This window comes from Podarcis liolepis (assembly GCF_965112155.1).
Source record: "Podarcis liolepis genome assembly, chromosome: 3".
In the NCBI taxonomy this organism is placed as follows: domain Eukaryota; kingdom Metazoa; phylum Chordata; class Lepidosauria; order Squamata; family Lacertidae; genus Podarcis; species Podarcis liolepis.
This window is the reverse complement of record NC_139557.1, coordinates 89607914-89620631: the sequence shown is the minus strand read 5'-3', so window position 1 is coordinate 89620631 and position 12718 is coordinate 89607914. Positions and strand designations below refer to the sequence as shown.

At 44.2% G+C, this 12718-nt stretch overlaps 1 protein-coding gene across 4 annotated transcripts in view; it reads left to right on the top strand.

Annotated features, from left to right (window-relative positions):
• Nucleotides 1-12718, top strand: part of RBKS (ribokinase) — a 70891-nt gene that overhangs the window by 28438 nt on the left and 29735 nt on the right. For all 4 annotated transcript variants that reach the window (XM_083497212.1, XM_083497214.1, XM_083497215.1 and 1 more), the window contains exons 4-5: nucleotides 472-534; nucleotides 8437-8601. In XM_083497212.1, the coding sequence (XP_083353338.1) occupies nucleotides 472-534; nucleotides 8437-8601 (228 nt within the window). The remainder of the gene's footprint in view (nucleotides 1-471; nucleotides 535-8436; nucleotides 8602-12718) is intronic.

The window sequence follows — 12718 nt, the reverse complement described above, 5'->3', positions numbered from 1 at the left end:
TAATTTCGTCTTGCGAGGCACCACTGTATATATATATATGTGTGTGTGTGTGTGTGTGTGCGCGCGTGTGTGTGTGTGTGTATGTAGTACCTCGGGTTACACAGAGTAGTACCTCGGGTTACATACGCTTCAGGTTACATTACAGACTCTGCTAACCCAGAAATAGGACTTTGGGTTAAGAACTTTGCTTCAGGATGAGAACAGAAATTGTGCAGTGGCGGCACAGCGGCAACAGGAGGCCCCATTAGCTAAAGTGGTGTTTCAGGTTAAGAACAGTTTCAGGTTAAGAATAGACCTCCGGAACGAATTAAGTTCTTAACCCAAGGTACCATTGTTTACACAACCCCACACACCCCAGTGGATTTATTCTAGTTTTCACTTTTCCTAATGGCATTTTTTCCATTCTTTTTTAAAAATTGCCATAAGTACTGTGCTAAAACATTATGTCTTATTTATTTTATTTTATTCTAGAATTTGTGGGCCAAACAGAGGATGCTGCTACTGGAGCGGCTTCGATCATTGTCAACAAGGAAGGTGGGTATCTAGGGATATTCTGAATTTTTTTCCAACTGTTGTTCTAATGAAGTTGCTGGGTTTTAAAGGGGGAAGGGAATCAATCATTTTTCTGGGATTCTGAAAGTTAAAGTGGCCGCCGCGCCCCCCCCCCCCCAATATTCCTTAGGTTTGAGCTGCACTGTGGTTTAATGTTCACTGAAAATTAAAGTTCTCCTCGCGCTTGGACAATAAATAACTGTTGGGGCGGAGGTAGAGAAAAGAAAAACCAACCCAACAACATCCAGGAAGGACAGCACTACAATTCAATACATTAGTCAGTACAACATTACTCTTGCCATTTACATTATCCTCGCTTAGCGGAATTAGTTTGCTCGGTAACAATAAAACCTGCAATTTTATCCTGCTCTTCCTTTTCTCACAAGCCTTCGTAGATAGGTTTTGTAGCATTCATATTTTCAAGAAAAGGTCATTTATAACAGAAGGGAGAAGAGCTGTATCGCATTGGTAGGATGCAGAAGGTCCCAGGTTCAATCCCAGGTTACACAGCAAAGCCAGTGGAAGCCAGGCTATCCCCATCCAAATCGGGACACGGGTGGCACTGTTGTCTAAACCACTGAGCCTTTTGGGCTTGCTGATTGGAAGGTTAGCGGTTCGAATCCTTGTGATGGGGTGAGCTCCCATTGCTCTGTCCCAGCTCTTACAAACCTAGCAGTTCGAAAGCACACCAGTGCAAGTAGATAAATAGGTACCACTGTGGCGGGAAGGTAAATAGCATTTCCGTGCACTCTGGCTTCGGTCACGGTGTTCCGTTGCGCCAGAAGCGGTTTAGTCATGCTGGCCACAACACCCAGAAATCTGTCTGTGGACAAATGCCATCTCCCTCTGCCTGAAAGCGAGATGAGCGCCGCAACCCCATAGTTACCTTTGACTGGACTTAACCGTCCAGGGGTGCTTTACCTTTTACCTTTTACCTTTTACCTATCCCCATCCAGGTAGTGGGGGGGGGGAGAGAAAGTGGCAAGGCATTATCGAGCAGTACCAGGCCCTTTGTACTGTTTTGTTCCACCATAAGAAACTGCCATTCCATTCTTCCTTGTTATTGACGTCTTTTTATCTCCACCCACCATTCCTTTGAGATACAAGATGTTCCCTTGTTGCTGTTGATTATAGCTATCCTAGGAATAAGAGGGAGTATTATGACAACTTGGGGTCTTGCGGCTATTTGCTATGACATTTTACTGACCCACATAAATTTTTGGTGGGGTGGATGCCTTGGGGTCAAGCTGGCTCTGACAACATTGACAGAACTGTAGTATTCTGCAGACCCCTTCCTTGTGTTGTCTCTCCCTCCAAATGCTCTGTGTAATTTTCCACATTGTTTGACTTGTTCTTACGTGTGAGATGTCCTCTTGTAAAGTGCAGATTAGCTCTTACAAAACCAAAGGAGAACATTCATCCCTAGTCTAGAAGAGGAAAGGATGGATGGCTGACCTGTTATCCTTGATCAAATTCCATAGCAGTCTTTTCTAGGAGCTATTTCTGTTCTGAGCAAGGATTTGATGGGCTAAATAGCTGACATGTCTACATCAGGTTAATTAGTACAGATAAGCTGACCCTGCCCAGAACCTATTGCTTAAGACCAAAGGTAGAACTTCGTTTTCCCCATGCATGAATTCCACAAGAAACCAAGCAAAGATCAGGGCTTGTAGACATAGGCTGGAATCTGGAGGGCAAAATTCACTTCCGCTCATGCAAGGGCTTCTTCTCTGCATGGCATTCCATGGCATTCTGGACAACCTTCCCAACCTATGTTCAGTCCTGAAATAAGCTCTCAGTATCATGCTATTCCGTGATCACCTCCAATATTCACGTGCTTTCCTTGCGCCTGTCTAGTGAGATGGTGCTGAGGGGAGCATAGTAATTCTGGGTGAGAATGACATCTCCTTTGTTCCCCGGCATGGGCTCTGATTGGGCGTGTCAGCATGCTATGACTGTGAAGCCTCAAAGGATACTGGCCAGTCTAGCTGAGAGCACCAAAATAGGCTGCTATACGATATATATAAAAGCCAGGACAAGTGTGTGACTTCCCTGGGAGGCTTCTGGGGGCTCAAAACCCTGGCAAGGCCCAGCACTGTGCTAAAGACCTGGACAGGTCATCCAGCACTTCACTTTCCTACAGTACCTCTGATGTCGCATTGTTCTGGGACACTGGGAAATTTTAAAAAGCAGAGCTTAAGATGAGCCTACTGGAACAGGCCAATGACCCTTCTTATCTGGCATCTTGTTCTCACAATGGCCAACCTGAATTGCAACTCATTACCAAACTTAAAACCATGGAAAGACCTGGTCTGAACAGAGACATTGGATTCTTATCTCATTATACATGACTAAGCCATTTTTCACCTTCTCACCCCTTGCCTTTTCCTGTAAGACCTATTGCAGTCATTAAGAGTGTCAACAGGCTCATCTCAGCTATCTGCCAATCACCCATTCCCACCACCCTTCTGAGTAATACCCCTCCCCACCTTCTCACTATATAGAAGGATCTGGCAACTTCTGTTTCAGTGTATCTGAAGAAGTGTGCATGCACACGAAAGCTCATACCAAGAACTAACTTAGTTGGTCTTTAAGGTGCTACTGGAAGGAATTTTTTTATTTTGACAATGGCCAACCTGACACCTTTGGGAAGCCTGCAAACTGGACATAAGTCCAACAGCACTCTGCCCTCCTGCAATTCCTAGCAATTGGTATTCAGAGGTACAATGCCTCTGACTGTGGAGGTAGAACATAGCCATTGATAGCCTTGTCCTCCATGAACTTGTCCGATCCTCTTTTAGATAGCTCATTCGGTAGAGCATGAGACTCTTAAATCTCAGGGTCATGGGTTTGACCCCCACGTTGGGCAAAAGATTCCTACATTGCATGGGGTTGGCTGATATGACCCTCGTGGTCCCTTCCAACTCTGTTCTATGATTCTGAGTTGGCGGCCATCACTTCTTCCTGTGCAAGCAAGTCCCATAGTTTAACAACGCACTGGGTGAAGAAGTTCTTTCTTTTATCTGTCCTTGAACGTTCAGCTTCATTTTGTTGCTGAGCAGCTTGGAGATCACTGTAGCACTGCTGCCGCCCACCAACACTGCCAGGTAAGTGTTGGTCCCTCCAACGCAGGAGACAGAGACAGTTTGCCAAGGGCCCCCTCAGAGTTGGAGCCAAACCAGGAAACCAGCAGAAGCCTGCTTCAGCTTAACTGTATCTTTTGCTGTTAATTAATCATTACACAAAGACTGAAGAAAGACTTTTTTCCATGCATGCGGATGCCTGAGTACAAAAGGTCTTAAGTGTACCTTGATACCAGTGAAAGCTTTTGTGTGTGTACGTGTGTGTATTTACACACTCTCAAACACACACACACACACACGTAAAATTTAAAGAAGTAAGATTAAAGAAAAGTATGTCAAACACAAACTTTGACTCTGGAGGGGTGTGGGGAGATGTTACGTGGATCTCGTGTGTTAGCTTAATAAACTTGGCAGCTGTTGTACAGCCAGAGGGGTTCATGTTGGGTTGTTCAACATCGTAGGCAGGAGGTAAAAACAGAGGAGCTCCACCCACAGCTTGACCTTGGCTACTTGAACACTGTCACCTAGCGAGCTGTCGTAGCTTGCTCGCCGGAGGAAAGTGGTTTAGAAAATGATACACAGGAATGCTGATTCTGCTGCTGAGGTTGTTGAGACAGTGTGCCAAAGTGTGGCCACTGTTGTCCAGCAGTCCAGCAGTAGATGCTCCAGATTAAAGGACACCTGCAAATCTTGGTCAGCTTGTCACATAATCCACTTCTTAGTGTGGAATTCTCAGTCTCACAATAAAACAGTAGCCTTCAGACTTTTCAGACCTGGGACCCACTTTTTTTAAAAAGCAAATTAATGGTGCTTGTTTTCCATTCCACAATATGTTTGCAGTTCCTTTTCTGCTTTACTGTCTCCTTCTTAAAAATAATAAGAGAGGATAATGATATTTATATCCCAGATTGGGGGGCAGGAAATAAAGAGGACAGGACTTCAGCACTTTCAATAGTCCTGCAAGATGCACCTTCTGCACCTTCTAAAATTCCCTTTTTGATACAACTTCGAAGGTGCAGGAACTTTGCCCTTTTCCCAATCTCTCCATTCTAGACCCTAATGTAATAATAATAATAATTTATTATTTATAACCCACCCATCTGGCTGGGTTTCCCCAGCCACTTTGGGCGGCTCCCAACAGATATTAAAAAATGTAACCCACATTAATCTGGGATCTTAACAACTTGATATAGGGTTGTAATGTGTTCGTTTTGCTCTGGATTCTGGATGCCCTTCTAGAATTCAGGGTGTCTCAACTGTTTGGTCAGAACAAACCAAATGAGTTAGTTCTTCATGCAGTCATTAGCTATCATATTCTGTGGTGTGAGATATATTTAGTGGCCACTAGCTTATAGGGACTTAAAAAAAAAATTAGCCAGGTGGGTAAGTATCTTAATGGCCATTGTTGCTAAAAATAGAACCTTTATTTAGTTCAGAAATTCTGAGTTGTATCCAACAAGGTCATCCCAGTCCTGCAAGGGCAGTCCACTTGAGCAACAAGTTTATCCCTGTGATCCTCGGATGAAGGGCAGAATATAAATAAATAAACAGAACTTCCCTTCCTTGTTTTCTTGCTCCTTCTGCACTTCACAAATCTGTTTTGGGGTTTCCCCATCCTTTCAGAGCAAGTTTTAGGAGGGGGTGCAAGTGGAAGTCTTTAGGCGCATGGAAAAACTTTGTTAGATAGACACTATTTCTCTGATTAAAAGGCACCACTGCAAACACTGGTAATAGTTATCTCAGTCATGCACTGTTTGAGAATCTCCCAGGGACAACTGGATCGCCATTGTTGAAGATAAACTGCTGGACTTTGGTGCGATTCAACAAGTGGATTCCTTTCTTCTTAAGTCTTGGAAGCTTTGCAACAAATTGCATCATGTGCTTCATATCTAGGACCAATGTTATCTAGGACAAACTTTCACACAGTTTCTAGTACCTTCCTACTGAGGTTTTCAGAAACCAAATGATAAGAGTCCAATCCAACAAGGACTCTTGGAGGAACTCATCCCGGGAAGAGGAGGGGGACTGTGAAGACCCCCCCAACACTACTGAGGATCCTGAAGAAAATGCTGTCACAGTCAAGCTCTCTAGTTACTAGCCCCGAAAACAATTTGCCTGCCCCCATGACCCCCAGACAAATGCTTGCCTCTGGCACAGACTCTGTCTTCGCCTATAGAGCACACATGCACACATATACAGGGGCTGCGGTGGTGTTTGGGCCAAAAGAAATCCAAAGCTGGCAGATGAGTTATCGCCTGGTGCTTCGCTATAGGTGGGGAGCAGTCTAGTCAGGAAGGGGAGGGAGCCAGAGAAGAACCAGGTGTGCACTGAGATCCAGCAGTTGAGCTGGAATGGGAGGAGCTTCCTGGGCGGATATAAGCCTCCTAGTCTCTCCTGGACTTGTGCTGGGATGACAGCTGCTTATCATGCTCCCATAAACCAGCTCCAAGCTCAGCCTCCCATGAACCTGTTTCAGTTACCGTACCTTTGCTCCATCTCCATCTCTGGTTCACCTTGTTCCCAGACATGGGGAATGGACAACAGACACTGCGCAGGGCACATTAGGTGCAACTCGGGAGGCTCTTGGTGGGCTCGTTAATAATAGGCAGGTTTCTTTCCCCTGTTCCTTGAGCAGGAGAGTCTGAATGGGGAATCAAATGGTGTTTGGCTGAATACACTTTGAATTCTTCATGCAGTCAGGGATCCCAGTCTTAAGTCTGCGTGAATTCAGACACAAGGATTCAAACTGCATTCTCAGCAAGGATTTGAAGTGCATTTAGCAGAATGTGTGTCCCACTTCAGACTTTCCTGCTCAACACATGAAGTTTGGGGTTGAACCAATTAAGATACTGTAGTTACAGTTAGCATGTGTGATCTTCTCCCACTGTCCCTCCACATATTCGGAGAACAGGTCTTTTGTCTGATAGGAGAAGGGCAAAAAGCCTGGGCTTTAACCAAAATAAGCTTTAACATGTGACTGTTTGAGCTATGTTACCAGTGGCCTAATTGCTTTGGAAACTTGAATTCCTCCCTGTGAGTTCATGATGTTATCTTATCACTGTATTTTTGGGAGGCGCTTTTTTGCACGCAAGGCACTTGGAAGTCTCATTCATGAAAAATACTGTGTTCCTAAAGCTTAGCTCTTTCTTTGCAACCAACCCACAGCCAATCAGGTGACCATTCATGATTTGCAAGCCCCAACCCTTCTCTGGTGAAGCTTAATCCCTCCAACTGCATCCCACTCCCGAGATCAGCTTCCTGTGGCTGCAACTATGACCCAATACATCTTCCAAATGCAATGGGATTTACTCCCGAGAAAGAGAGAAGTCTGAAGTGCAGAATCACAGAGATGAAGTTTAAACTCTTTCTTAGCCCCTCCTTTGACCGACACACAGCCGGAGTTGAAACACATCAAACCATGACACAGTGTATCGACATGGAATTGAAACACAGCCCCACTGCATTTTAAGCCTTTAATGTGTACGTGGCCTTAGCAACGCTCCCTAGCTATAGCAGTAACTTCAGGAGCAGGCAGACACTGGTGTGGAGGAAAGCCGGGCTCAGTGTAGTGTGTGGTGAAGCAGCACTGACATCTCCTTCCCTGGGGTCATGGAGACTCCAGGAATATAATCACACCAGGCAGTTGTACCATTCTCTGGCTTGGATGTGCAGTATGTGCAACAGCACCACTGTAAAACACGCCCTAAGGGCAAGGCTGCATGCTACAGTAAGCTGGAGCTATACATTATGATAAACGCAAGCTGCTGCCGAAAGCAACAGACCCTTGTCACGTTCCCCTCCCCACCCTCCCCTCTCAGAATAAAATGTAATGAAACATAACTGAGTTCTGATGTCACCATCAAAATACAAATCTGAAGTTGTGCCTGTTCCAAGGAAGTGGTGGGTTCTTCTAAAATAACTTGACGCTTGCTGTTTATTTGTTTTATTTCAGAATTGTTAGTCCACTTATTTGCAAGTTCTAGTCATCACAGTACTTTTTCTTTTTAAAAAACAAACACACATGCTGAAACATTAAGTAGGTGCCTTCTGTCTCAATTTTTAAACAGCTGTTGAAAACTGTTCTATTCCATCAGGTTTAAGCAGGCGATTAAGAATAACATATTTCCATAATAGTTGGCTATTTTCTGATTTCAACATTTTATATAGTTTTAATTGAATGATTTTGTGTATAATTGTTGTAAACTGCTCTGACACTTTTTAGGAATAGTGATATGTAAATATTTTTAATAAGCAAACAAATAAAAGCACATCAGAATGATTTCTGTCCCCACACTGGCTTAATCATCCTTGAAGGGCCCCTATTAGAAGAACTTTGAGCAGATCATTTTTTTTAAACCTAAAGGGGTTGTATTCCCCTTTGACCAACGCTCTTGAGAGTCATGCGCCAGTGGTAGACAGGTGAAAGCGAGTCTCTCTCTCACACACATTTTCATATATTGGGACAGGCATTCTGTATTGGGACCAAAAAGTTTTCCACTGACAAATTTCTGTTAAAGCATCCTCCTGACAAACGTTAATGGACACTTAGGAATCATTTGACCTAAGGATGTGTCTCTCCAGTGTGCTTCATGTATCTGATGAATTGTCTTGAGCCTATGGAAGCTCAAACCATAATATTATTTTAGACGACAACGTAGCTTGAAGTTCCCCAGGTGCAAGCTCCAATTGAAGCAAAGGGGAGATGTACAGCTATGTGAGTAGAATCCATCCCTTTGCGAAAGAGACTGGTTGCATGGTTACTTGTAAACATTTTAAAAATCAGAATTGGTTTGTTTTTTAGGGGAAAACTTTATCGTCATTGTTGCAGGAGCAAATTTGCTTTTGAATTCTGATGACTTAAAGAGAGCTGCGCATGTCATCTCAAATGCTAAAGTCATGGTCTGCCAACTTGAAATAAACCCAGCTATTTCTCTGGAAGCCCTGAAAATGGCACACACCAGTAGAGGTAATCTAATAATCTGTCTTAATTATTTGCTCTCTTTTAAAATGTTTTTATATCCTTTCAAGGCAGCAGGGCTTCAGGACTATTTTTAAAACTCAGTAGTGGAAAAGGAGGTGACGTGTGTTTGGCAGCTTGTGCCAGACTTGAAAAGAAGAGCGAAACTATGATTTCATTTGATTGGCATGACAAAGTTCATCTCTTAATTGTCATAAGAGGCACATACTCACTAGCTGGGTTCACGGAGCCTTCCCCAAACTGATGCCCTCCATATATTTTGGACTGCCATGTCCCATCATCCCTGATCATTCTCCATGGCAATTTTAGCCCGAAAACATTTGGAGCACATAAGTTGGGAAGGCAATGCCAAACCATGGTTTAGTGTTCCGTGCATGAGGAGCAAGAAGCCATTGCAAGCCTTGGATTTTTATGTTCCTGCCTTTCTTCCTCCTCCATTACATAGCTTCACTTTCTGCAAAACACTTTTTGTCATTATGTACTGCCCAAGAGACTGGGGTTTAAAACAAACTGGTTAGTTAAGCCAGCTTCGAAACCCGTAGTTTGTAGTTGGCTTGTTTAGAAATTGCCCAGAGTTTGTTTTAAACCACAATCTTTGCTTCACCCATAACAATAAGCCACGTTTTGTGGAAAGTGAGGCTAAATTCTTCTACAAGACCCTTTACTGCAACAGTCACACCTCTGAATGTTGCTTTTGCCTACAGTCACCCTTCTTCTTCTCCTTACTTGCTACCCCAGAAGTTCCTAAAACTTCAGTCCTACAGCCACTTACCTCAGAGGATGCTTCATTGAATTCAATTGGAATTACACTGAGCAAACATGCATAAGTTTGTGTAATCTTTTGCTTAGAAAACCCATTTGTTTCAACAGTGCACACCTGCGCTGGGCTAGAGTGACAACCTTGTGCATCTTACGAAGTGGCCATAATAAATTTGTTGTGCCATAATAAATTTATTAGTGTTGAAGGAGCTCTTTTTGTAGCAGCAACGGCAAATTATTAAGTGTTTCATTACATCACCCGTGTTAAACCAAAAATAAATTAAAAATTATTAGGTGAATGTGAGCAAGAAAGGCATTAGCAAGTTAAGGCAAGAGACTGTGTAATTGGAAGATCAGAACCATCCTAACCGTTCCATCTTTCGTCACAGTGTGCTCCGTACTCCAGTAAATCTATGGCCACCTCTGCCCTAGATGACAGGACAAACATGTCAAACTGCCTTGTATAACCACATCCCCATAAACACTTTGCTAACACTGCGCAGTATTAAACACCCTCCCAGCTGGAGTGTGTTAGTGGCATTTCCTTTCCTTTAGTCTGCAGACGCTGCATGTTTAATGCAGGGGTTTATGTTAGGAAGCACACTAGACTATTTGTGTTTAACAGATGCACACCGAGATGCCATGCTCAAAAGAAAGGGGAAGTGAGGAAACGGAAGTTTGCGGTTGTAAGCCCTCTTGTCCCCATTCACTTACCCCCGTTTTACAAGGCTGCGAACCGACAGTGTTACACTTGCCGATGTCTCACTGTCCTCCTAGTAGTCATTAAAGGTCCCTGTGGCAGCTTTTGTCTAAGCGCTGGCCTCTGTTTTGACTGGCACAGTGCCCGGACAGGTCATTAAATCCAGCATGCCAAAGCGATTGTAGCACTCTTGACTCAAATGTTATTCTTCTTGTTCGCTTGAGTAGTTAAATGGAAGAGCTGAAGTCGCCCATTTATGGACCCTGCTTTCTCAGAAGTGCCTAAACAAAAACATTGATTCACCCACCATTCTGCTTTAAAAAATAAATAAATAATTATTGGTATACTGCCTTATACCCACAAGTCTCAGGGCGATTCGCATGATAAAATCACAATATAAAATACATAATAAAAATAAGAACAAGAACAACTCAATTGACCCCCCAACACATTTTAAAGGAGCTTTGGGTGTCAATAAACCAAAGGTTGAAGAGGAATGTTTTTGCCTGGCGCCTAAAGGTATATAATGAAGGAACTTACAAGCCCCTAGGGCAGGGCTGGGCTACCTATGGCCCTGGTGTCACCTTCAGTGTAATTTCAAAAGCCTTCTGCAAGCCGCCAGTTCAGATCTCAGGCAAGAGCGATCTGTGCCCCCTCCAGGTGATGGGTGATGCAAGGGAGAGAGAGAAGCGAGTAGCAGAAAGGGGGAGAGAGAGAGAGAGAGAGAGAGAGAGAGAGAAGGGGATGGTTCTGGCCCTGCTCACCACTATATTTGCCCCAATCCACCACCAGGATGTAGCTCCCTGAAGCAACGTTGCAATGGGGGTGGGGGGGAATGACCATAGCTGTCAACCTTCCCTTTTTTGTGTGGGAAATTCCCTTATTCCAGCACCATTTCCTGCTGCTATCCCAGATTGTTAGATATCCCGTAGACTGTCCCCAGGACAGGCTGCTGATCCCTTATTTTCAAATCTGAAAGCTGACAGCTATGGGGATGACCCCTTGTCCTACCTGCTAAGGGTGGACCCCTGCCCACTTTGCTTCAAAGAAAACCAGCTTGCAGGCAAGCCACCACAAGCTGGCAGGGATGGGCCTTGACTCTCTTGACGTGGCCTGCAGACCTCAGATTGCCATCCCTCTGACTCAGCCAGCAGTCCTGACAGTAGAGACTTGCATCATTGCAACAGGAGACAGTAGGTGGCAAGCTGCTTTGCTTGCCTTCTCCACCCTACCTTGTCTTGGTGGGGCTAGAGAGCATTGTGCCAAACTACCATCACACAGTCAGCAGAATATAGGGTTGGTTGGTTGCCCTGTCGCATTAGATTGCTGGTAGTCACTTGAGCAGCCTTTTCTGTTACTGTACGGATTATCCTCCCGTGCATTTTGCAACCTGTCTTGGACGTATTCCAGCTCCTTTCCTTTAATTTGCTTATACTCTAACGGGATAGAAAGTGCCTCCCTATCTTCACAGCTCCTTTCTCATACTACAAAAGTTTGCTCTCAACCATTTTGAGGGATGGAGTGGTGAAAAACCTTACTTCATTTCCAGTGTTTACATTTTAGTTTCTGCATAGTTTAGGCAAATCTCCCCCCTCCATTTCCCCTTTCTTAAATAACCATTTTGCTGGGTGCTGCTACCATGATCTGGGGTCAGTTCCCTCACTGTGCCTCTGTGAGGGGGGTGCTACTTTACAACGTAGCACCCTTCCAAAGGCATTGCTGGGAGAGAGGAGTGGCTGCCCCATTGAACAACCACCCCCCTGCCCTCCAACAATACCGCTGGAAGGTTGTTACAAGGCATCCTCTCACAGAGGCACACTGAGGAGAAATGGCCTCTGACTGCGCTAGGACCGCCAACCTTGCTTGTCACATTGGCAGAAAGTTTATGGAAAGGAGGAGGATACAGCTATGGTGTCTTGAAATCAAATTGCAAGTCCCTTTCCCTTGCCCCTCAAAAAAAAAAATCTATTTTTTTCAGCTCAACAAAGATTGAAGTACATATTTTCCGCTTGCCGGCACTTCATCATCAGAAAACATGAGAATTTGAGCCCATCTTTAGCTTATACGCAGTGCACTAGGGAGTGCTGCAGGAGCACTGTGTGCTTCTGTTTCCCATATTTACTTTTACAGAGGTTCAGACAGTCAACTCAAAGGCATTAAGTTTGACCACGGTTTTGAGGAAGGGTCTAGGTGCAACAGCTAGCTGAGCGGGTAGCCTTGGTTGGGCCAAGCTTCAGAGATTCTGTGGGATGAGGCAGGCTGCTTATTTACTGAGGCACATGCTGGCAATGAGCTGCTGCCATTTCTGCTGTATGAGCTTCATTTCCTTCCATGTTCTGCATTGGAAGTATTCCTGCTGCAATAGGTAAGCGTTAGGATAACCAGAATCATGTTCAGTGAATTACATTTCTAATATGGAAGAGGGTTTGTTTAATATGGAAGGCTGACAGGGCACAGGATGTTAAAGACAAGCTGGATTCTGTATTTGGTACTTCCATTAGCTGAGTGAGTTTCCATGCACCTTTGATTTTCAAATTAAAAGCAGCAAACAGCCTTGTGATTCTTAGATGGAATATCTTATAAAAATATTAAACAAATTAGCAGTAACTCAACTTTCTGTTTTCTGAATTCAGCAGAGCTTTCATT